This window comes from Onychostruthus taczanowskii, unplaced genomic scaffold (assembly GCF_017590055.1).
Source record: "Onychostruthus taczanowskii isolate IOZ18803 unplaced genomic scaffold, ASM1759005v1 scaffold112, whole genome shotgun sequence".
Lineage (NCBI taxonomy): Eukaryota > Metazoa > Chordata > Aves > Passeriformes > Passeridae > Onychostruthus > Onychostruthus taczanowskii.
Window position 1 is genome coordinate 1328265 of NW_024497852.1, and position 24193 is coordinate 1352457.

Here is a 24193-nt window from a genome sequence, read left to right on the forward strand (position 1 = left end):
AGGAATGGCTGCAATAACCCAGGTGCTGAATTTCTTTAGGGTGATGAATTGTTCCAGTCAGCTCTGCCCTGCTCTGCCCAGCACGTCCAAGGAGGGGCATTGAAACAAACCAGGGAGGTTTTTGGGGTCCCTCTCGGGTGCTGTGAGCCGAGGTGTGGGAGCACCTTTGGCACAGATCCCAGGGGGGCTCAGGGGCTCCAGACAGGGACAGGGGCACAGCCAGGACAGGGAGGGAGCTCTGGGGCTGTCCTGGGGCTCTGGGGCTGCCCTGGATCTCTGGGGGCTGTCCTGGAGCCTGCCAGGCGGTGATGCTCTGCTCATCCATTTTTTGGTGCTGCCCTGCTCCACCCCTCCCTGGCAGGCTGGGGCAGGGGGAGCCAGCCCAGGGCTCGGCAGGGACCCCCAGCCCGGACCCCCATCAGGGACCCCCAGCCCAGACCCCCAGCCCAGACCCCCATCAGGACCCCCATCAGGGACCCCCAGCAGGACCCCCAGCTCAGACCCCCATCAGGGACCCCCCATCAGGACCCCCAGCTCTGCCTCCTGGCAGACCCAGCCGAGCTCCGACAGCGGAGCCCGCCTGGAGCAGCTGTCTGCTGACAAGTATAATGCACTGTATTAATGGTGTCATTATTATTCCCTAATTAAAAGCTAATAACTAAGAGTTAATTGCCTTTAAAAGATGAAGCAGTGCCGTGGCAGGGATTTATCTCTGTTTTTCTTTGCTCGCCTGGCTGTGCTGATATTTTCAGGCTAATTAATTGAATCAAATCTTACTGAAAACTAATAATCTCCCTGTGTCGATTCAGCCGATTGAATTAAAAGGTGTTTGCTGTGCTCCAAGGAGCCTCCCGGAGTTACAGACGGGGTCTGGGGGTGTGCTGTCACCTCGGGCCGCGGGGACACGGAACACGGGACACGGGGCAGCAGGACACAGGACACGGGACACGGGACACGGGACACGGGACACGGGACACGGGACACAGGACAGAGGACACAGGACACAGCAGGACACGGGACACAGGACACAGGACACAGGACACGGGACACAGCAGGACACAGGACACAAGACAGCAGGACACGGGACACAGGACAGAGGACATGGGACACGGGACACAGGACAGCAGGACACAGGACACAGGACACAGGACAGCAGGACAGCAGGACAGAGGACAGCAGGACACAGGACAGGACACAGAAGGACACAGGACACAGGACAGCCCTCAGAGGGACATTCAGGGTTCAGTTTTCCCTAAAAAGGAACTTTTCCCTTTGCAGGAAAGGCTCCTCTGGTGCTCAGAGCAGGGACACGGACATTCCCACAGCCGGGGGTTGGGCGGATTTTGGGAGGGAATTCCTGAGGAGGGGGGCCCCGAGCAGTGCCCGGGCAGGGAGGGGACACTGCCCCTCCGGGGAGTTTGGGGAGTTTCGGGTGTTTTGGGGAGCTTTGGGGTGTTTTGGCTGTTTTTGGGGTGTTTTTGGGGTGTTTTTGGCTGTTTTTGGGGTGCAGGTGCAGTCACAGACCCGTGTGTGCCCCTCCCCAAAGTGACCCCTCTGCAGCTCCTGGCTCTCGCGTGCTGCCAGCTGGAGGGAACCAAATGTTCTCTCTGGAAATTCACTTTATCACTGATCATCTTCTGTGTGCAGTAAATGTTATCAACGTTCCCCAAAGAGCAAATTGTAAATTCATTAGGGCCCGTTTTGGACTTCACCTTCTCTCATTTTGGGTGAAAAGGAGATTAGAAGTCATCTGGGCTCCGTGATAATTAAAAAGAAGATGCTCAAACATAATTCTTAATTAAACAGCAATGAGATAAGAACTTGTGTAGTCTGCTTTTGGTGTGTTGGAAAGATGCAGAGGTTCCCATTGTAATTATGTGATTTATGATCTTCCACACAAAGATGTAATTAGTTTTTTCTCCCCCCTTTTTTAAAATTTAAACATTATTTGGATAAAAAAAAAAAATTGTGCAGCAATTTGAATCTGCTTTTCCTGAAGGAATAGCAATTTGGTTTGATTTATCTTTAGGTTTTCAACATAAAAAAAATTAAATATTTGTAGCTAAAAGGGGATACCCTAAAATAAAACCCCTCCTGCAAGCTGTGAGGAGAGGGAGGTGGGAGAGGGGGCGTGAGGCATTTGAGGCCCAGGAATTCTGAAAACATTTCTTCCTGCTTAAAAAGGTCAGGTTGTGTTTCCAGCTGCTGTGGGAAGCTTCCCCTCTGTGAGCTGGGCCCGTGGGTTTGTGCCTGGGTCAGACACAGGACCTGGGACCCCCCTGGGGGCTGGGGGGTCCTGGGGGGTCCTGGGGGGTCCTGGGGGGTCTTGGGGTCTCCTCCAGCCCAGCCCAGTCCCAATCCAGGGATTCGTGTGCTGGGCTGGGGCTGGGGCACCTCTGGGCTCCTCTGCTTGCTGTTATTCCCTTTTTATTCCCTTTTTATTCCCTTTTGTTATTCCCTTTTGTTATCCCCTTTTCTTTTCCCCTGCTGTTATTCCCTGCTGCACCAGGGGCACCCCCAGACCAGGATACTTTGGAGCCTCGTCCAGTCTGAGCCTTGAGCAGGGTTTTGCTGTCCTAAAAAATATAAAAATACGTCTAGGTATGGATAGGTGTGTGAATGTAAAAATACAAATATACTAAATATACTAAATATAAAAATACATCTATGTATAGATAGGTGTGTGAATGTAAAAATACAAATATACAAAAAATGGTAAATATAAAAATGCATCTAGGTATGGATAGGTGTGTGAATGTAAAAATACAAATATAGAACAAATACTAAATAAAAATACACCTATGTATGAATATAAAAATACAAATACAAATGCTTGGCTCTCCCAGGCCGAGGTGGAGAAGGAACCTGACTCACAATTTCCTGAAGAACGCTTACACGGCTCAGGACGTCGCGTGTTTAAAAAGAAGAGATTTTTTTGGGTTTTTTAAATCATTTGTACACATTTTCCCCCCCAGGGGTTTGTTATCCTCAGTAAGCCCGGGATGAAGGCCTCGTGTCACCCCTTAATCTGGGGCTGCCATCTGCAGCCTGCCCTGGCACGCGGAGCCCTGAGCCCCAGTGCTCCCTCCCTGCTGGGCCGGGCCGGGCTTTGCTGGGCTGGGCTGGGCCGGGCTGGGCTGGGCCGAGCTGGGCTGGGCTCTGCTGGGCTGGGCTGGGCTGGGCTGGGCTGGGCTGAGCTGGGCTGAGCTCTGCTGGGCTGGGCTGGGCTGGGCTGGGCTGAGCTGGGCTGGGCCGGGCTGGGCTGGGCCGGGCTGGGCTGGGCCGGGCTGGGCCGGGCTGGGCTGGGCTGGGCTCTGCTGGGCTGTGGGCTGGGCTGGGCTGGGCTGGGCCGGGCTGGGCTGGGCCGGGCTGGGCCGAGCTGGGCTGGGCTGGGCAGGGCTGGGCTGGGCCAGGCTGGGCTGGGCCGGGCTCTGCTGGGCTGGGCTGGGCTGGGCCGGGCTGGGCTGGGCTGCCTGGGGACATGAAGGGACTGGGACCCGCTTGGTGCCAGGGGTGGGGAACGAAGGGAAACCAGGGGGGTAGAGCTGGGCTGGGGGGATGCAGCAAACACTTGGGGAGAGCGTGGTTATCACACATTATCTATCAATCCATCAATCAATCGATCAATCACACATATCAATCAATCAATCAATCACACATTATCTATCACACATTATCTATCAATCAATCTATCAATCTATCTATCTATCTCATTATCTATCAATCACATCATCTATCACACAGCAGGGTCACTGCTGCTCTGCTGCAGCCCCAGGGCACCCCTGGGACAGGACAGGGACAGGGACGGGACGGGACAGGGATGGGACAGGACAGGGATGGGACAGGACAGGGACAGGACAGGACAGGGACAGGACAGGGATGGGACAGGGCCAGGGCCAGGGCCAGGGATGGGACAGGGACAGGGACAGGGTTTGGGACAGGGCCAGGGTTTGGGACAGGGACAGGGACAGGGTTTGGGACAGGGCCAGGGCCATGTCAGGGACACCTTCCCCTGTCCCAGGCTCTCCCAGCCCTGCCCAGCCCGGCCTTGGCACTGCCAGGGATCAGGGACAGCCCCAGCTGCTCTGGGCACCCTGTGCCAGGCCTGCCCGCCCTGCCAGGCAGGAATTGTCACCTCCCTGTCCCTGCTGGCTCCCCAGGCCTGTGCTGCTGCTGCTGCTGCAGGGGCTGAGCTTGGCTTTCCCCCCGGGAAATCTGGGAGCAGCTCCCTGTGCCCCCTCCCCGGAGCATGAAGCAATAGTAGGACAATTTTCTCAGCACCTCTGAGGGTGTTTACTTTTTCCATTTCAGTTCTACATCTGTTCACTTGCCGACTTGGAATTTGCAACCGTCTTATTTAGGAGAAGGAATGGATTTCTCGGTCTGTTACTGCTGCTCTTGGTATAATTAAAGCATATTGCAACGTGAGGAACTTCTCCTGGCCTGGGAGCTGCTTTGCCACTTGGGTAATTCTGTAAACGCAGGAAAGGTTTTCCTTTTCCTCCGGAATGTAAATTACAGCCACGTTAAAGCCTCTGTTCTGCTGCAGGGACTGGGGGCTCGCTTTCGGGCTGAGCAGGAGCCCGGAGCTTTCGCAAACCAACCCCGGGGTTTGGCACCCAGGCTGCTGCAGATTGGGTTTGCAGCTCCCAAAGCGGCCGTGCCCAGTGAGGCCGGGACCGGGACCGGGACCAGGACAGGCTGCTCCGGGCCGGGAAGGGCTTTGCTGGCCCGAGCTCAGCGGCCGCTCCGGCCGGGCCCGGGCCCGGGGCTGGGGCTCAGGGCTCGGGGCTCGGGGCTCGGGGCTCGGGCTCGGGGCTCGGGCGGGCCCGGGGCCGGCACAGGCCTCGGTCAGACCGCGAGGAGCAGCCCCAGGGCGGCAGCAGCGCTGGCCGGGGCTGCCAGCAGTGCTCCAGCCTGGATCTGCTGGAGAAGCCGAGCTGGGTGCGGCCCTGCTCCGTGTCCCTTCCCCACAAAAGCGGCCCCGAGGCCCCGGTGGGGCCTGTCCGTGCCCCCCTGCTCCTCTGAGGGACTGGGCCCTGTGGGTCTGCAGCCCCCGGGACCCCGGCTCTGAGACAATTCCCTGCAGCCATTTACTCCTTCCCCCTGCTCACTCCTCTAATAATCTCCCTGTCAAAGCCGTCGTTTGGAGCTCATGTGAGAAACGGGAAAATCCCAGGGATCAATAAGGAACAAGAGCCCTCCCTCCCTCCCTCCCATTAATGGGCCATCACTTGAAGTTTAATTAAAACCAAAGTCAGCCCCGTGCCAGGTTTCAGGCTGGGGCTGCCTGGCTAAGCAAACCCAGAGAAGCTGAGCTCAGAGCAAGAATTCCTCTTTCATCTGCCCTTTGCACCTGGGATGGGCACAGGGTGCCCTGGAATCATCTGTGTTATCATTTATTTTATCATTTGTTTTACCATGTATCGATCCCTACCTCAGGCTGCCGCATTCAAAAACTGCAATTCCAGCAGCTTCTCCTGGGGCTGCTCCCTGTGCTGGGCACTGCCCGGGCTCCCCAGGGATGGTCCCACCTCAGCTCCAGAACAGGGACAGTGCTCTCAGGGATGCCCAGGGTGGGATTTTGGGGTCTGTGCAGGGACACTGATGGTCCCTGTGAGTCCCCTCCAATTCACAATATTCCGTGATTCTGTGAAAAGCTTTCATCGTGTATTTGCTTCCCTAACTGGCTTCCTGTGGAGCTGGTTGGGATTTTTTGAAAGATTTACTCAGCTCCCAGCTGCTGTTCCAATTCTCCTTGCCGCTCACCTTCCTGTGCTCCGTGTGGAATTTATTTCAGTTCTGCGAGGGGTTTGCATTTCAGCCGGGGGGATGGTGATGCCAGCTCAGAAAGGGATGGAAGCAGAATGAGAGCCTGGAGAGCAGTGCTGGGGATGATGATTGTCACAGGGAGGAATGGCAGTGCTGGCAGTGCAGGGAGCAGGGAAGGCTGAGAAGCAGAGCTCAGAGAAGAATCAGTTTTTCCTTTCTACTCTTCAATGATAACACAAAGTGAGCATCAGAAATGCCCTCCCTGCTGTGAGGTGCCTGTCCCGGGCCGGGGCTGAGCTGTGGAGCTTTTGTGTTACAAATTTCCTTTGGGAGCAGATTATGAAGTCCAAAGTCGTTCCTATTCCCAGACTGCCTGGAGGGACACACGCACACGAGCCTGGTTATAAACCAGGAGATTTCTGGGTTTTGTTCCTGTCTCTCTCTTGCCGTGCCTTGGGTTGTTCTGTTTGATGTGTGCTCGGCTCCCTCCCCTCCCTCTCTCACAGGGAGTAACAGCGTTTTGGAGGTGGTGCCATTCCCTGCGATCTCAGCTCACCTGATGCTCATCGTGGCTCTCTGTAAACTTGCTAATTAATTTTTTGTTCCTTTCTTTAAGCTGCAGTCAAGCTGCTGCTGGTGGTGTCAGTGCAGGAAGGAGAGGGGGAGCTGTGGAAGGGAGGGAAGGATCCCAGATCCCAGAGCAACTCTTCCACCAGTGCCACCCCTGCCACGGCAGGGACACCTCCCACTGTCCCAGGCTGCTCTGACTGTCCCTGGGCACTGCCAGGGATCCAGGGGCAGCCACAGCCTCTCCCAGGCTCAGCTTTCTGCTTCTGGCATCGCCCGTGGCCCTGCAGGTGACACCAGGGTGACACCTGGGCTGTGGCTCTGCAGGTGGCACCAGGGTGACACCAGGGTGGCACCAGGGTGGCACCGGGGCCGTGTCCCTGCTCCTCCCCCCTCTGGGCTCCCTGGAGCAGGGACAGGGCTCTGAGCCCTGTGCCACCCCCGTGCCACCCCTGTGCCACCCCGGGACACAGGGACACAGGGACACAGGGACACAGGGACACAGGGCCAGGCTCCTGGAGGGTGCTGGCCCTGCCCAGCTGGCTCTCTCAGCACTTTGGCCCACAGCTCCCAGGTGAGCAGCCTCCTCCTTGCACAGACAGAGGGACAGCGCTGGCCCTGGGCCCAAGCAGGGGGGATCTGGGGGGATCTGTTTGGGGGGATTTATTTGGGGGGCCCTGCCCCTCACACACACAGGGCTGCAGCACGTTCAGACAATCTTCCTTTAATACAAAGTCAATATATCTACATACACCGTGGTATGAAAACCACTTACTGTTTCAGTTTGAAATAACAGTGTGAAAGCAACAGCACTTTGCTCTCATACAAAGAAAAAAACCTCCCCCCTCCCCCCAACTTGTCCAGTAAGATTTTGCTGCAACATACTTAGAAATTTGGGCAACTTTCACACAAATAAGTAAAACCTCGAAGAAGCCTTTCAGTCGGTTCTTTTTTTTTTTTTTTCTTTTTTTTTTTTTCAGTTAAAGACAGGAAATGTGTTGTGAGGGGGGTTCTGGGCAGCACTTGATGGCCATGATTACCCCTTCTAGAAAATTAAAAAAAAAAGGAGAGGGCAGAGGTGAGCAGAGTTTGGGGCAGGGTGGCTTTTCTCAGACGTCCTGTGCTCTGTGCACAGCTGCAGGAAAACTCCTGGGCACTGGAGCCACAGGCAGCACAGAGACAGGCCAGGCTGCCACCTGCAACACACCTGGGATGGGAAAACACCTGCTGGGTGTCAAGGCTGCAAAATCCCATCTCTGTCTGCAGTCAGCAGAAGCCACGGGTGCTGCTGCAGCTCCCAGTTGAGCCCTGGCCCTGCATGGCCACAGCTGAAGGGGAGGGAATTGGCACTGCCACCACCCCTCCACCTGCTGCTCCCCCCTTCTAGGGACGTGGGGTATGTCTGTGACTTAAAACAAGAGAACCCAAAAAAAAAAAAAATACTTATTACAAAAAAAAAAAAAAAAAAAAAAAAAAAAAATCCAGAAAGGACATTTTGTTCTTACATGAGCAAGTTAAACCTTTTAAATGGTAGAAAAGCAATATGTAGAAGTAGCAATTTGCACTGCATTTTTATATATCACAGCCATTACACGTAACATTTCTACAGTGAAAAAATAGACTGTCTTTGAACATAATATGAACAAATAAGCAAATTTTTCTTTTAAATTCATTGACTGATATTCTTTGTCTTTAAAAAAAAAAAAAGGAAAAAATACACTATTTAAAAAAAAGGTAATGTCACTTGTTACAGTTACATCAATACTTTAAAGAAAGCCACTCACAGTATCTGCCATTGGATGCACCTTCCTGGATCTTTCCCAGTTCTTTTACAGCTGGGGCATGTTGGGGACAGTGGGAGATGTGCAAGGAGTGCCGTGGTGCTGGGCCAGTCCTGAGAGAGCTCCGAGAGCTGCTGAGTTCAGAGGCCAGGGGCTGGCACCAGGAACCAGCTGGGTTTGGAAATCAGTTTCTGCAGGTGTTGCTGGGGCTCCTGGCAGGGAGATGCTGCTGGCAGGAGCAGGGGGACACGGCTGCCCAGGGCAGCAGCGGGCTGTGGAGTGCACAGAGCCTGGGGAAGGGGCTGCCTTTCTTCCCCCCCTGCTCCAAGGACAGCCTGATGTGCTGGGAGGGGGCCCAGACCCAGCAGCCAGAGACCCCAGCCCAAGCAAGGGGAGGGGCTGCCCCCCACAGCCAGCTCTGGGGGTTGTAACTCTCGCTCTATCCTTTTAAATATCCTAAAAAATAAATTTTGGAATTAGAAGAAATGAGGAATGTTCCAAGTATTCAAAATGTGAGCTATAAAACCTCTGGCGTGGCAGGGGCATCCCGTGAACGCTGTCTGCAAGGTGCCTGCAAGCCCAGATCATCCCAATGCTGACACTGAGGTTATTAAGACTCCAGCTAGAAGAACTCCTGACCCTAAGTTTGCCTAGGTGTTGAGATTCAGCTCCTTTTCTTTCACAGAACACCTTCAATTCTGCAAGTGACTTCCTTTAAAGACTGCCAACTACATTAGTAAATAAACTGAACTCTAATGATGTAACCAAAGTCGGTTTCTCCTTCCCTTCTCCAGCAGAAACGGTTCCCAAGGTGTGTTGTAGCTTTTGGATCAGTTTCCCTGTGTCCATCCAGCCTCCCCAGTGAACACCTCCTGGGGTTCCAGAGCAGGTCTGAGCAGCCCTCCCGAGCTGCCCTGCGAGGGCCAGGTCACGACTGGAGATCCCCAGGGCTGTTCCTGCCAATGCTCCCCCTGCTCCCGATGCACTGTCCAGATGAAAAGGTTCTTCTTCTGAGTCAGTTTTGTAAGTTCAAGCGCTCCTCCTGGGTCAGAAGAGGCCTTCCAGGACTGAAGTGGTTGGTAGAGTCTGCACAACGATGGCTTTTTATGTTGCATAGTGATCAAAACTTCCCAGATACTCCAGAGCTGCCTGGTAACAGAACTGGTATTCATCCTGCCAACAGCAAAGAGAAGCAGCCTCAGAGGTGGGAGCGGGCTCCTCAGGATCCCTGTCCTGCTCTGCAGACAGCACAAAGCTGAGCAGGAGCCTCTGTGATTCTCAAAGAACTCCTGGGAGGGGAAGTTCCAGCTCTCCCCTTTCTGCCTGTGCCTCCCAGTACTGAACATCCCCCTCTCCTGTCAGCCCCACAGCCAGATTCCTGTTCTTGGGTAAGAATCAAAGCTCCAGACTGGGATGGAATCTTTAAGGGACTTTCTAACAATAGGAATATTTTTTTAAATTAATTTTGCATTTCTTAGGTGAAGTCAGCAGTGCAGCCTGGGCTTGCTGAGTGACCTCAGGTGAGGGTTTGGCAAAGGCCAGGGTTTGGCAAAGGCCAGAAAGGCCAGGCTGGACAGGGCTTGGAGCAGTGAAGGGAGTGAAACAAGAGGGGCTGGAGGTCCCTCACAACCCAACCCAACCCAACCCAAGCCATTTTATGGTTCCTGGGACAGGGCCCCTCACCTCTGTTTGCACCATTGCAGGTCGTTGTGTTCGCAGCATCTTCACTGTCTGGAAAATATCTACAACCCCCTCGTAGCGCATCCGCTCCAGGACGATGCTCAGGGTGATGAACACTCCGGTCCTGCCCACGCCAGCGCTGCAGGAAGGGGAGCAAATGATCAGGGAATTGTGTGCTACAACCTCCAAATGTTCCTGTAAATGCTGCTCGGGGTGGGGCTGAGCTGAGCCCTGTGAGCACGTGGGAAGTGGAGAGCCTGGGTCAGTCCTCCAGGAGAGATACCCAGGAATAACCCAAGTGCCAGAGCGTGACCCAAAAAATGTTTGAGAAAGGGAAATTTAAGAAGTTAAAAGATTTGGGTTGTGGTAAACAGTGTTCAGTGTGAAAATTATTCATAATATGTAATATTGGGCTTTTGAAAATGAATAATTTTAGTAAGAATGGATCATCTTGCCCTGCCTGTAGGTAAGGAGGTACAATTCTTGCTAGCAGCAAACAGCCCAGCAGTGCTGGAGGTGTAAATTGGGCTGAGACTGGTAAAAAATACTTCTAATTCTGCAGGTCAGATATTATAGATACGCTGTACATCACACTGAGGCTCCCATCTCCTTCAGAGATCTTTCATCTCTCTAAAAGGGTCAAAAGCCTTGTGGGCAGGGCTGAAGGGAGATGAGTTTGGCTGGCAGAGGGAAGTGTTTGGAACCAACACCCCCGAGAAATCTCCCTGCAAGGATGGGGTGGGAAGGGGGCATATCTGGATTTCTGTTCCTTCTGCTTCCCCCATCCCACCTGGATGGGTGTGTCCTTGTGCCTACCTGCAGTGGACAGAGATGGGGCCATCCTGGCCAAACTGCTCCTTGGTCTTGTGCACCTGCCCAATGAAGTCGATGAAACCTTCTCCTGATTTTGGCACACCTTGCTCTGGCCAGTCAGTGAACTGGAACTGGCGAACAGTTCGTGACTGACCATCCTGGGGGACAAAAAGGAACAGCTCAGCACCTGTGTTTGTGACAACGCACAGGAAAGGCAAAGAACTCCCCTGCTTTTGCTGCTAGTTTGTTAAAGGGCACGAAAAGTTGAGGCAGCTCAGTGTTGTAGTCGAGTGCACACGTATTTATTACCCAGCCCCACCATGATGAAGCTGCTTGTGCTGCGGCTGACGTTCCTGGAGTCAGGCTGTCAGCACAGATCCATATCCTGGCAGGTGCTGAAAGCTCTGACCACTGCAGACAGCACAGATGGAGTCTTCAGCAAAGGAACGTTCAAGGTGAGGTGCTGGCCCCTCTAATCAATCTTCACAAAGAATTGCCACAGTGTCAGAATTACAGCTGACAGGAAGATAAATCTTCTTCTATGAGGACTGATGAGGCATCCTCCTCCTCAACCTTGCAAATTGAATTATCAGGTTCTGGAATACTTTGGCAACCTCACAAGCTGTGCTGTGAGAGGGAGGGTTATGTTTGCTACAGAAATTTGAGAAGGTATTGAAATGTTCCTTTAGATGAGAAACCTGACATTGAATCGAAGATTATTGGAGTGAATTTGTCCCTTTGAACATGACTGACAGTGGCTCCTCTCCAAGCCACAGAAGTGCTCATTTTCTGAAGGGTGCAGAGAAACCTTTGCAAGATCTTTATCAGCTTTTGTGGGAAAATACATTCTGCTTTCACCTCAAATAAGCTGCAGCTAAACCCCAAAGCCAGGCACCTCTCTAACAACGCAACTCAAGGCAGTGAGAGAGGTTTGAAACTACTTTCAATTTATAAGAACAAATATTCCAGTACGATCTGTGTGCGTGTGTTCTGTTCCTCATCACAAGTGAGCTCTTGGGCACATGGACTCCAAGCCTCCCTGGGCAGCCCCTTCCACTACCTGACCAGACTTTCCATGAAGGAATTCCTGCTGATGTCCAACCTGAACCTCCAGACTTTCCATGAAAGAATTCCTGATGTCCAACCTGAACCTCCCCTGGCACAACTTGAGGCTGTTTTGTCTTGTCCTGTGAGCAGAGCCTGACCCCCACCTTGTTCTGTGCAGGGGCTGATGATCCTTGTGGGTCCCTTCCTAGCAGGACATCCCACGAGCTCTCCTCCACTGATAATCCAGAGAAAAAGCGTGGACACCTCAGCCAAGCCCACCCAACGCTGTGTCCTCTGCCAGCCCCTTTCCTCCCAGTCTGAAGTGCCCGTCCCAGCCCGTGCCAGCACCTACCCTGGCATCCGTGACCTTGAACTCCCTCAGGATGTACTGGGGCATGTTGTACTCGGCCATGGGGTCCACGACGAAGTACTGGTACCGCGCCGAGCGCTCCGCGGGCCAGTACTGATGGCACTTTTCCTGCCGAACAAACAGGTCCCGTTAGCCGCCGTCCCCGCCCCGCAGCCTCCCCTCCCAGCCGCCCTCGGCCCCGCTCACCCGCCCCATCTCGCGAAGCTTCGTCAGCATCACCACGATGGTGGAGTTGTTTTCCCAGAGCATCCTCCAGAAATCCTCGGTGGTCTCTGCCAGCGGCCCCTGCGTGGCTATGTAGGCTCTCTGCTGCCTGGGGAGCCCAAAGCAAGGAGGGGTCAGGGGGGCAGCAGCTTTGGGAAAGGCTGGAGAGTGGGAGAGCACATGGAGATGCTGGGGAGGGACTAGAACTGCACAGGGTCTGAAGGGGTTGGGATGTCTTTGGTGACAGTGGTCAAAAAAAAAGAGCCAGTGGTGAAGCTCTCCTTAAATATCACTTCCAAGGGGTAAATCCAACCTCCAGGCATGGAGCTGCCCTAATCCCAGTGCCACAGCCATGGTCCTGCACAGGAGGAAAACCTGCACATGGAGCTGCTTTGTTCCCTCCAAACCCACCCATGGAGGGCTGCAGCTCCCAGGGCTGGAGCTTCCTGGGGAAAGCTTTGGGGATTGCAGTGCCCCCAAATCACAAAGGTAAAAAAAGGCCAATCCATATTTAGAAATTTCCCAACAGCCAAATCCACCCTGGGCTGACCCTCTGTGTTCAGGACCTGCAGCTGAGGAAGGGCTGCACTGCTTTAGAAGATCATTGAATAATAATTCAATCATTTCATAATTTAACCATCACAGAGGTAATTTAAGACCACCACAGGGGCAAATCTTCTCAACAGGCTGGATCTGGGAGCGGGGTGGGATTTACGGTGGCGGCTGCGTGCAGTGCTGGCCGGCAGAGGCAGCCCGGGGCTGGGGCAGAGCAGGGCTGCCACAGCTGCCCCGTACCTGTAGCCGTCGATGAAGCTGGCGTTGATGTAGTCGGAGCCCTCGACGCCGCGGATGGGCTGCAGGCACACCCGCGTGGTCTCGTAGGGCATGATGTTCACCAGGCGGTTCTTGAACTTGTTGCAGGGCAGGTTGGCGCTGATGAAGCGCGAGGTGTGGGCCTTGGAGTTGGCGAGGCGCTGCGGGCAGGGACACCTCAGCTGGAGGCTGGCCCTGTGGCAGCCCCTTCACCCGCTCCACCCCTCGGGGTGCCCTCCCCGGGGTTTGTTTTTGGGGTGGGGCACAGACACTGAGGCCTCTCCCTAAGCAAAACTTTCAGAAAATAGTACTACTAGTAAAAAAGTTAAAACCCCCTCCAATTTAAGAGGGAACAAATTCATTCTGGATCTGGAATGAGCAGGGAAGCAGCCTGTGGTGCCAGGCAGGTCTTCCCTGGGAACTGCGTAACTCAGCAATGTAAGGACCCCCCCCATGGAAGCAGCAAGGTCCCACCAGCCTGATGAAGGCTCCCTGTGACCAGCAAGCCCCGGGCAGGCCCAGCCTCACCTTGAACTCCAGCTCCATGCCCGTGACGTGCTCCCTGGCCTCAATCTGGGCCAGCTTCTGGATGTAGCTGTAGAGGTTCCGAGCCGGGACCTCGGTGTTGCCGCAGGCCACGGCCTCGAGCAAGGCATCGTGGATGAAGCTGTACTGGTCCTCTGTCTGCACCATGTAGTTGCGCTGGGACCTCATGAGGGTGACGTGCCCGTAGATGTCCACGGTCTTCTCGTGCTTGATCCTCTCCAGCATGGCGTCGATCACGATGAAGCAGCCGGTGCGCCCCACGCCCGCGCTGGGGACCAGGGGACAGGGAGCTGATGGCTTGTCCTTGCACTGGGCACGTGCCTACTGCCCCTCCACACTGCTCTGTGTCCCGTCCACACTGCTCTGTCCCCCTCCACCCTGTCCTGTGTCCCCCCTGCACACTGCTCCGTCCTGTCCCCTCCACATCACTCTGTCCTGTCCCCCTCCACACTGTCTGTGTCCCGTCCACTCTGTCCTGTGTCCCCCCTCCACACTGCTCTGTGTCCCATCCACACTGCTCTGTCCCCCTCCACTCTGTCCTGTCCCCCCCCCACACTGCTCTGTCCCCCTCCACTCTGTCCTGTCCCTCCTCCACACTGCTCTGTCCCCCCTCCACACTGCTCTGTCCCCCTCCACTCTGTCCTGTCCCCTCCACTGTGACACCCCGGGCCAGGCCCAGCTTGGCAGCCCAAGGCTCCAGCAAGGGGCTGGTAGCATCTGAAAAAGCCTGTGTAATCTCTCAGATCTCTGCAGCTGAAAAGCCACTGATGTTGGCTCTCTCCCTCAATGTTTTTGTGCATCAGGTAACATCAGACCTGTGTGTAATGGCATTTGTGCCTCAGCAGGGCTCTGTGCTCTCTTGTGCACACTGCTCCGTCCTGTCCCCTCCACATCACTCTCTCCTGTCCCCCCTCCACAATGCTCTGTCCCCCTGCACTCTGTCCTGTCCCCCTCCACCCTGTCCTGTCCCCCTGCACTCTGTCCTGTCCCTTTCCACTCTGTCCTGTCCCCTCCACTGTGACACCCCGGGCCAGGCCCAGCTGTGGCAGCCCGAGGCTCCAGCAAGGGGCTGGTAGGATCTGAAAAAGCCTGTGTAATCTCTCAGATCTCTGCAGCTGAAAAGCCACTGATGTTGTAACATGCGTCACCTCTCTCCCTCAATGTTTTTGTGCATCAGGTAACATCAGACCTGTGTGTAATGGCATTTGTGCCTCAGCAGGGCTCTGTGCTCTCTTGTGCCACTGCTAATAAAGGGTTTCCTTTTACCGTTCCAGTGATGTCCCTTTTTTCCTGGAGCCCCCTTGATCTCTGTTAATTAGGCTGCCTAACACCTGAACCAAGCAGGTGACTGGAGCTTTGGCAAGAATTTAGCAGCTGATCTGGGAGCTGGTTGTGAGCTGACAGCTCTTTATTCATTTTCTGAGGTGCACAATAATTGCCATCTGCAAGGGTAGTGATAAGTTGCCCACTCACGAAGACTGTTTAAATGGCATCCTCCAGCAGAGGCAGGATTAGCTTCCCCAGCAGCCTGTACAATTGAGATCTTCCCCCGGTGCCCAGGAACCCGCAGGCTCCTCCACACCCTCCTGAGGAACACAGGGATTTATCTGCATTGAGGCTTCAAGCATTCCTCACTGGGTTGTAAATTGAATTAGGGAATGTTACCTGCCTTCAGCCTGGCATTATCAGGAAGGCTGCAGCACTCAGAAACCCTCTGTCAATCACTGTCAGCTCTGCCTTGGGCAGCTGAGGCAGCTCTGCCTCCCAAACACCTCCAACACCCTCTGAGGTTGCACCTGATCCTCCTCCTTTCTCACTGTGACCAGAGACAGCCCCACCACACAGAACCAGACACTGGTACAGCACCAGGCACTTCCCACTGCTTAACGAGATCATCAAATCCCAGAAAGGTTTGGTTCCAGAGGGACCCTAAAGCTCATCCAGCCCCACCCCTGCCATGGCCAGGGACACCTTCCACCAGAGCAGGTTACTGCAAGCCTGTCCAGCCTGGCCTGGAGCACTCAATCCAAGTGATTTGGCCCAAATGGCACCTCTCATCATCCCAGGAAATGCTGTGGTCAAGGGAATCCCCAGGTTCCCTTCTCAGCTGCTGCCTGGGAATGCCCCCCTGGCCAAGAGCTGTCCCCAGGCAAGCCCACACCCTCCTGAAGAGCCTCCCTCGCAGGGGAAGGGGAGCAGTACCTGCAGTGCACCACGATGGGCCCAGCGTCCGGGGGGTTGCAGGTTTTGACCCGTCTCAGGAAGGCCAGGAAGGGCGTGGGGTACTCGGGCACGCCGTGGTCGGGCCACGCCGTGAACTGGAACTGCCGCACCTCGCGCTTCTCGCTGGAGCCGTTCTGCAGCACAGGAACGGGGCTCAGGGACAGCAGCCCCCCAAACCTGCCTCTGCTCTGTGCCCAGCCCTGTGCTTGTTCCCCTCTGCATACAGGAGAGGGCAGGAGGTGCTTCAGAAGGACCCTGCTTATTAGTAATGCCTGTAATGCTTATTGTTATTTTAATTTCATTGAAGTTGAGTCACAGGGTGGTTTGTGGTGAAGGGGATAATGCCTGTAATGCTTACTGTTATTTTAATTTTAATAAAGTCGAGTCACAGGGTGGTTTGTGGTGAAGGGGACATTAAAGCTCATCCAGTGCCACCCCTGCCATGCAGAGGGACTGTTAGGAGGGAAATCCAGAGCTCTTGGGGGTGGGAATGAAGGTTTGGAGCTGCCATGAGCCAAAGTGGTCGCATCAGAGATTTACTGATCTTTTGGAATGTTGCAGCCTGAGACCCCTTTGTAACTGGAGCAGGTGTAAATAACTCAGGTTATGGGACCCCTTCCCATCCACTGTTCTGAGTTTTTCCCTTAAGAGAAATCCTTGAGTATTCCTGCAGTTCACCAGGCGTGTTCCAGCCCAGCTGCAGGGAGAACAGGAGCAGCAGCCAGCTCACCTTGTGCAGGGAGAAGGTCCGGACGCAGAAGGTGGCCAGTTCAATGGTGTCCAGCAAGGTCACCTGGATCATTCCGTAGGTGTCCGTGCCTCGGCCTGGCCAGTACTGGTCACACTTTATCTGCAAGGCAGGAGGGATGGCTCAGTGCTGGGACAAGCCCTTCACTGGGGGGATGCTCATTCCCAAACTGCCCTGTTACATGGGAAGCTGGGTCGGTGCAAAGGCAAGGGGAGGTGCAAGAAGTGTCTTTGCAGAGCACCAGGACGGGGACAAACCCATCAGAAAAAGCTCCTACTGCCTAAGCACAGACTTTGATGCTCCATCAATCCCACAGACAACAGACTGGAATGATCCTGAAGATTAGAGGGAATGTACTAGGGCTTGTTAAACAAGAGAACTGAATGTGAAACTTGCCACATGATTAACTCCAAGACAGACATGCAGTGGGATCCAGCAGCCTCTTCTCCTGGAGTTGCCAAGGAGGCTGCAGCTTTCCATGGTGAATGGTTTGTTTCTTTTAAAGCAATGAATCACTGAACTTTCAGGGTGCTGGCAGAGCAGGCAGAAATCCCCCCCTGGCTGCACATCAAAGGGATTTGCTGTTCCCCCGACTCTCCCCTCCAATCCCCCTGGATTATGACTAACCAGTCATCCCTCTCATGCATCTTACCCGTGATTTCTCCTCCAGCTTAGTCATCATGACAATGGTGGCTGAGCGCTGCTCCCACACCATCCTCCAGAAGTCCCCAAAGGTTTCTGGCAGGGGCCCCTGGGTGGCAATGTAGGCGTTCTGCTTCCGGTACCCATCGATGTAGTTGGCATTGATGTAATCACTGCCCACAATTCCTGTGTCAAATCAGCAAAAATCAGGGATCTGCACAGGACTTCACACAGCTGGAAGCACGAGGAGATTATTGCAGGGATGCTGTTAGAGAGAAGCTCCCTGCAGAAACATCAGAGCTTTCGTGGCTCGATGGGTCAGGATGACCCAGGCTCCTGGCAAGGCTTTCCCAGCTCAAGCTCCTGCACTGCAGAGAGACAGTAACTCCTTGCAAAAGATATTAAACAGACCAAATATCAGGCCTTGAAACCGTGGTGTTTTTACTCATGTGCTTAACAGGAGCAAAGTCCTGGAGCAGGGCTCCTGCTGCACCAGTGTCCATAGGACGAACCCGAGTCCTTGTCCCAGCCTGCCCCAAGCCCAGGCAGCAAATGCACCTGGTCAATGACTGTGTGGTCCATAGCCTAATCCCAGCTACAGCTGGACAGAGTAAAGAATAAAGCCAGGCTTGATTTAATGAAGGCTTTGAAATTACAGGCTTTGACTTGCTGTAAATTGCCCGCTGTCATTTTTAAGAGTGTTTTTTTTCCCTACTCGCATGAGTTACAGGCTATTGAGTTCCAGCTGCTCGCCTGGGTCCCTGCTTGAGGGTTTGGGATGAGCAGGAGGCACTGCCAGAGTGAAGAGGTTGATTGGGACATGGCAGGAGAAAGCTGCTCTGAAGTTAAAACGGCCCTGGCAGGCAGCACTGCCCAGGTTCAGCTCCAGAGCCGGCGCCTGGCACGGAGCAGCCGCGCTCCGGCTGGTTTGGCTGCTCCCGAGTGCCTGGCAAGGCTGGCAGGATCTGCAAACCCATGATTAACTCGGTGCAGAGCCCTTCACTCCTGTCTGCAGGGGAGCCAAGGCTGGGGAGCAGCAGCAGTGGGGAATTGGGCTGCAGCAATCGGGGCTGCTGCTGCCCAGAGCAGCCTGCCCGTCCTCAAGGCAACTTCAGCTGCTGGGAAATGGCTTTTGATTAAATTTCTGGAGGGTTCCTTACCCTTGCTCCCTCCCAGTCTGAAATTTCAGGAGGGAGAGAAGGTGGCAGGGGTGTGTTTAGGGCTGAATTAATCTCCTCTCCAGCCCCTGGGGTCCACTCTGCCATTTGAAATGGTGGCTGTGAGCTCCTGCAAGTTTCACTGTGTGACAGGCCCAGCTTCAGAGAAGCCACAGAATTAAAGCCACTGCTTCTTCCTGACCAAGCAGGCAGTGACAGTCTGCATCCTTGACAAATCCAGATTTAAAACAAAGAAAAAGCAACAAAACGAGTTCCTCCAGCTCCTTCCCTCTTCCAGCCCTGAGCATCAAATAGAGCCCGGTAGGAAGGAGCACAGCAGCCAAGACACGTCAGAACCTCTCTCATGCTTGAAAATTCAGCCTTGGCCCATCATCCTTGCACTGTTGGTCCCTCACAGAGCCCTGGGCAGAGCTGGAACTGCTGCCTGCATCCAGCCCCAGATCCAAGACCAGCCCAAGTGTCCTTCACTCCCACACTTGTGCTCTTCTCCCCTCCCTTGAATGACAAAGCAACTTTTTAAAGCCTCTGCTTTCCTTGGCTCATACAATATTAATCTCGGAATTAAACCAAGGCAGAACACAGTCAGCTTCACAAGGAGAAACATTTAAAGCCCTCTAATAGCAGACCAGAGCAATCCAGATTTGTGCAGTTTTTTGGCAAATCACCGTGCTCTGCTTCTGCCTCAGCTCTCCCCCTTCCCCTTGGAGCTACCGTGGCACAGGGAGATTATTTTAGCAATTCCCTGGTCTCAAAGGCTTTGGAATTAACCTCTCCATTCACCAGGCAGTTACCAGGACATCCCACATCCTCTCTGCTCTGATGATCAGCTCTTGGCAACGCAAGACTGGCCTTGAACGCTTTATCCACCCGGCACAGCCACGTCCCGAGCCCACGAAACTCCAGCATTATCTCAGCAGCAGCAGCCCAAGCAGGTGCCCTGTTCAACTCCATCTCAAGCCCCTCTTATCCTGGCAGGCACTGGAGCAGCTCTGTCAAGAGCCACGAGTTGTGAAATTTAATGTAAATTTTCTGACTGCACCATCGCTCACATAAGCAGCTCAGGAAACAATCTATGACCCGCCAGGCTCACACTAACCCCTTCTTAGCCCGAGCCTTTCAGGGGCCAGGGCTGCAGCAGGGGCTGCATATCAAGTGATCTTTGTGCCTGTACACTCAGTGGCCACATCTCTGCTGCCTCTCACATTTGTACAGTCAGGCCTGGGCTTGCTTCCCCCTCCTCCCTGAGCAGCCCCACTCTGTGCTCCCAGCTGTCCTGCTCTGCTCCCTCTAAAGCACTATGTGGTCTGAATTCTTCCTGTTAGTCAGAGATGTATCAAACAGGCATTTCCAAGCAAAGGGAAGGCAGTTTCTTGATAAACCAGCCCTTGATAAGAGGGATTGCAGCTCCAGGGGAATACGTCAGTCACCAGAATTTAACAAATGCTGGTTTACAGAGGTATCTCCTGCTTGCCAAGCTCCCAGGGAGACGTGAAGAGAAGAGTACAAATAGAGATGAGAGCAGAGCGTGTGCAGCTGCTCCCTGCAGGAACCCATCCCAGCCCTGCCTGGAGCAGGGGGGCTCCCTACCTTCGATGGGCAGCAGGATGACCCGGGAGTGGTCGTAGGCGATCACGTTGGCGTAGCGGTTCTTGGGCTTGTTCACCTCCAGGTTGGAGTGCTCCCAGGTGAACTGCTGGCCAGGGTCGATGGACTGGAGGGATTGGGAAGGGAAATGGGAGAGTCAGTAGGAGAAAAGCAGCAAATGCAGTTCTGAGCACTTGCTCCACGTGGCTCTGCAGGGCTCCATCACGGTCTGCAAGAACCCAGCTCTGCTGTGGGAAAGCCCCAGCCCTGTGGAGCAGCTGATGTCCCATCTCCCTTGGCCCCAAGTGGAATATCTGAGGTCATTCCCCCTCTGGACTACAGCACCAAAGGTTTCCCAGTGCAAATGGGGAGGAAGCCCCACGGGAGCCTGGCAGGGACAAGAGTGCATCCCCCAGCACAAAACAGGGGTAAGGACCCCTGCCCTAGGACACTCAATCAACATGGATTTTTCCTAGAAGGGATGAAGGAACAAACAATAAAATGCACTGAAGAGAAAAATCCCCACTGCCTGTCCTAGTGATTTATGCCAGGTTTGGTGGTTGGGTTTTTTCTCCTCTCTGAAGTCCAGCTGTCCCAGATATGGAAATTAGGTTAATTACGTTTACCTCTAAATCCTCAGCCAGAGAATTAAATAAAACAAGGGCTTAATTCCTTCATCATTTTGCAGAGCCCTTGGGGTTTGCCTCAATTGGAGGCTTGGCAGGAACGTGCTGAGCTGTGTTTGCTGCTGCTGGCTCTCCCTCTGACTGCCACCCTTTGGGGACAGGGTCCCAGATCCCAGATCCACCCCTCTGAGCTGGCCCTGCTGCCCTCCCTGGCTGTGCCCACCCCGGAGCTGCCCGGGCACAGCTGGTACAAAACCATCCACACAACAGCTCCTGCTCCTCGCTCCGGCTGCGGAGAATTCCTAACTAATGGGTATTTATACTATTGTAATGTGTCTGTTTGCTCTCCATCCCTCTAATCATGCCTCGCCTTCACTTCATTAGCGATGTTTGTTCAGCTCTGGCTCTCCCTCCGGAGGAGGCTGGGCTGGCTCCGGGCCAGGGCACTCGGGATGTGGCATTATGCAGATCAGCCTCTGGAATCTGCATGGAGCACAGAACGAGCTGCTGCTGCCCCCGAGACCCAGCGTGGGAGGAGAGACCCCGGCAGAGCAAAATGTGCCTTCTCCAAGGTGTGACCCCTGCTCCAGGTGCCCGGTGATGGCCGGGAGGCAGGGCAGGGAGAAAGCATCCCTTTGTTTGGAAAACATCCCCTGGCTCCCTGCCTGCAAGCAGACACAGGCAGTCTAGACTCACCATTAGGCTAAAAATGTCAGGGCATTTGATGTCTTTCAACAGCAAAACCAGGAGCAGAGAGAGGCTTTTTACAAGGGCATGGAATGCTAGGACAAGGGGCTTTAAACTGATAGAGCTTTTAGGTAGGATATTAGGAATAAATTCCTGCCTGTGAGGTGGGGAGGGCCTGGCAGAGGTGCCCAGAGCAGCTGTGGCTGCCCCTGGATCCCTGAAGAGTCCAAGGCTGGGCTGGACACTGGGGCTTGGGGCACCCTGGGCCTGTGGAACGTCCCTGCTGATGGCAGGGGTGGCACTGGGTGGGCTTTAAGGTGCTTCCAACCCAGAGCAGTCTGGGATTGGGTGACCAAACACTCCCAGGACAGGGAAAATGTGCACAAACCCCTGAGACATGACAAGGAAGCACGAATCATCCTGTTTTCCCGTCTTAAAGATCTTAAAGCTGATGGCATCAGCTGTGGAGCACTCCCTGCTCATCTCAGCCAAGCTCAGCTGTAAGAAGGGGGGTCACAGCCCTTCACTTGGTCTGCTCTGTGCCCAGCAGCAAGTCATGGGTACCCCAAGGGCAGCTCCCATCCCATCCAGCAGCACCTTCCAGGACTGCATCCCTTCTCTGAGGGAGCTCAGCTTCTGCTGACCCAACAGGAGCAGCTCACGGACCAACCTCTTTCTTTTTATCAACCAGAATTGAACCCAGCAAAGCTCTCAGCAAGTACTTAACTTCCAATACATGAATAGCTTTTAAATTTCAGCTAACCAGGTCTTTAAGATGAAGCTGTTCATTTGGATGAAGGCCTGTCTGAATTCCCTAATTCCTGGCTCTGCAAACCCATGCACAGCACTCACTCTTGCTCATACCTCATACTCTTGGGATAATTTCAGGTTATCATTAGCTTTGAGATGCTCTGTGTGTTCAGCCAGCTCAGAAACGGGGATGGGTGGGTGGCTGAGCATACCTAAAAGACAAGACAGCAGGAAAAGGATCTCATTTAACAATAACTGAAATTCACAACCGTTGCGCATTTTATAAGAAAGAAGGAACAAGAAAAGAAAATAAATTACAATGTAAGATCTGCAATGAAAGTAGGGAGGTTAGAAGAGAAGAATTCAGGGCTCGAAATTGTGTCCTTGGAAGTAAAAAATAAAAATCAAGGAAATAAAAAAAACCAAACCAGTAAAATGAGAGTGTTCCCGTGATGGCCCCATTTTCAATGTGGAAATCAGAGCAAAACAAAAAGGAAAATCCGAAGAGCAGATGCGTGTTAGCGATTCCAAAGTGGACTTGGAATGAGCAAACGCTGCCAGAGGAACCCACGCAGCAAATGGCACAGCACCCACGGGATCAGGAACCAGCTCCAACAGAAAGGAGGCAAGGGCAGGATCCAGCCAACCATGGGATGTGGGCAGGAGATGGCAATATGCAGATGGGGGGAAGCAGGGGAGGCTTTTCAGGAGCTGGACTTGATGATCTTTAAGGGCTTTTCCGACCTCGGGGATTCTCTGGGTTGTTTTTTGCACAGCATCGCCTCTGGAAGGTCTCAGTCTGCTCATGGACACTGAGCTCTGACCTCCACCATCCCCAGAGTGCAGCCAGGCCTGGAAGCACCCAGCAGGTTCCTCTTCCCACTCCTGGCTGGTGGGTGATGCTCCCTGTGCAGCACAGCCTCCCTCCACCACCGTGGGCTGGGCTGTACCAGCCCCATCCAGGCTCTGCTGGGAACACTGGCACCTTCTGGGATGGACAGGCCCTCCTCAGGCAGGGGGACTGGGCCTGGTGCCCCTGGGCTGGTTCAGCTGCTGCCCCTGCAATCCCCCCAGCACTTTGGTGTGCTGCTGTGGAGCAGCCAGAGCTGCCAGGGAACTCACTGGAGCCACACTGGGAGCTCCCACTGGGTCAGACTGGTCCAGCTGGGACACATCTCAGCCACCACCGGGGTGAGCAGCCATGGCTGACTCAGTTCTCAGCCTGGGATTTGCACATCCTGCTCTGAAAGGGGCAGCTGGAGCTCTGGGGAGAGCAGAGACCCTTCCCTGCCCACAGTCCCTCAGAGGCCATGCTGCAAACCCAGCAGGAAAAGCTCTCCGTGCTTTGCTCATCTGCATGGGATTATGTTTTTCCAAAGGCTTCCCATGCTGTCTGCCAGCCTCTCCAGAGGCTGGAGAGCAGCATTCTGAGAAGCCCTGGGCAGTGCCCCGATGAGGACAGGAGTGGAGAAGAGATGGAAGCCAGGGAGAATTTCGAGCCCCGTGGGTGTTGGTGGGTGACAAAGCAGCGGCGTGGCAGCAGCATGGTCAGATACTCTGAAAACTCAGCACAGAGATGGCAAAGCAAGCATGACATCCTCAGTTTTACAGTGATTTGGGAGAGGTGCTGCTTCCCCCAGGCCTGGGCACGGGATAAGTCTGCCAAACCTGGACAGGTTTCTCCTAAGCTCACCACACATCCATTTTCAGCACAAGGAAATAGGGCTGAAAATAGATGAAGAGGGGAAATGTACCAAAAAAGCTCACAAAAATAACCCTGAACTATCCTGGGGGCTGTGCTGGCTCCATTCCAGCCTGCTGGGATCAGGGCAGGAAACCTCTGTTGGCTCATGGAGGAAAAGCTCCCATTTAATCTCTTGCTGTTCTGTCCCATCAGACCTGGAGCAGGGTTATCTCCCCACCTGGATGGAGGGGGGCTGCCATCCACCCAGCACCAGATGCAGACTGGGGTGCTGGGAGGAGCTGGTCCTCTCTCAGTGTGGGATGGGGAGGCCACCCTGGCTGAGATGTTCCAGATCATAGCAAACCAGTTTAACACCACCAACACTTGATGGACATGTAGGTTAAAAGGAGAAAATAAACAATCTGAAACCCCAGTAATAACAAGCAAGAAAAACCCCAGATCCTCCTTGGCTCAGAAG

The 24193-nt window shown here is 54.1% G+C and overlaps 1 protein-coding gene across 10 annotated transcripts in view; it reads right to left on the reverse strand.

Annotated features, from left to right (window-relative positions):
* Nucleotides 1-7047: 7047 nt before the first annotated feature.
* The window catches only part of PTPRS (protein tyrosine phosphatase receptor type S), a 126535-nt gene continuing 109389 nt past the window's right edge, over nucleotides 7048-24193 (reverse strand). For all 10 annotated transcript variants that reach the window (XM_041425778.1, XM_041425750.1, XM_041425735.1 and 7 more), the window contains 12 exons: nucleotides 22146-22243; nucleotides 19972-20095; nucleotides 17217-17392; nucleotides 16547-16666; nucleotides 15796-15950; nucleotides 13576-13861; nucleotides 13030-13208; nucleotides 12217-12343; nucleotides 12013-12138; nucleotides 10617-10771; nucleotides 9804-9939; nucleotides 7048-9293 (listed from right to left, as the gene is read on the reverse strand). In XM_041425778.1, the coding sequence (XP_041281712.1) occupies nucleotides 9225-9293; nucleotides 9804-9939; nucleotides 10617-10771; nucleotides 12013-12138; nucleotides 12217-12343; nucleotides 13030-13208; nucleotides 13576-13861; nucleotides 15796-15950; nucleotides 16547-16666; nucleotides 17217-17392; nucleotides 19972-20095; nucleotides 22146-22243 (1751 nt within the window). In that variant the 3' untranslated portion in view covers nucleotides 7048-9224. The remainder of the gene's footprint in view (nucleotides 9294-9803; nucleotides 9940-10616; nucleotides 10772-12012; nucleotides 12139-12216; nucleotides 12344-13029; nucleotides 13209-13575; nucleotides 13862-15795; nucleotides 15951-16546; nucleotides 16667-17216; nucleotides 17393-19971; nucleotides 20096-22145; nucleotides 22244-24193) is intronic.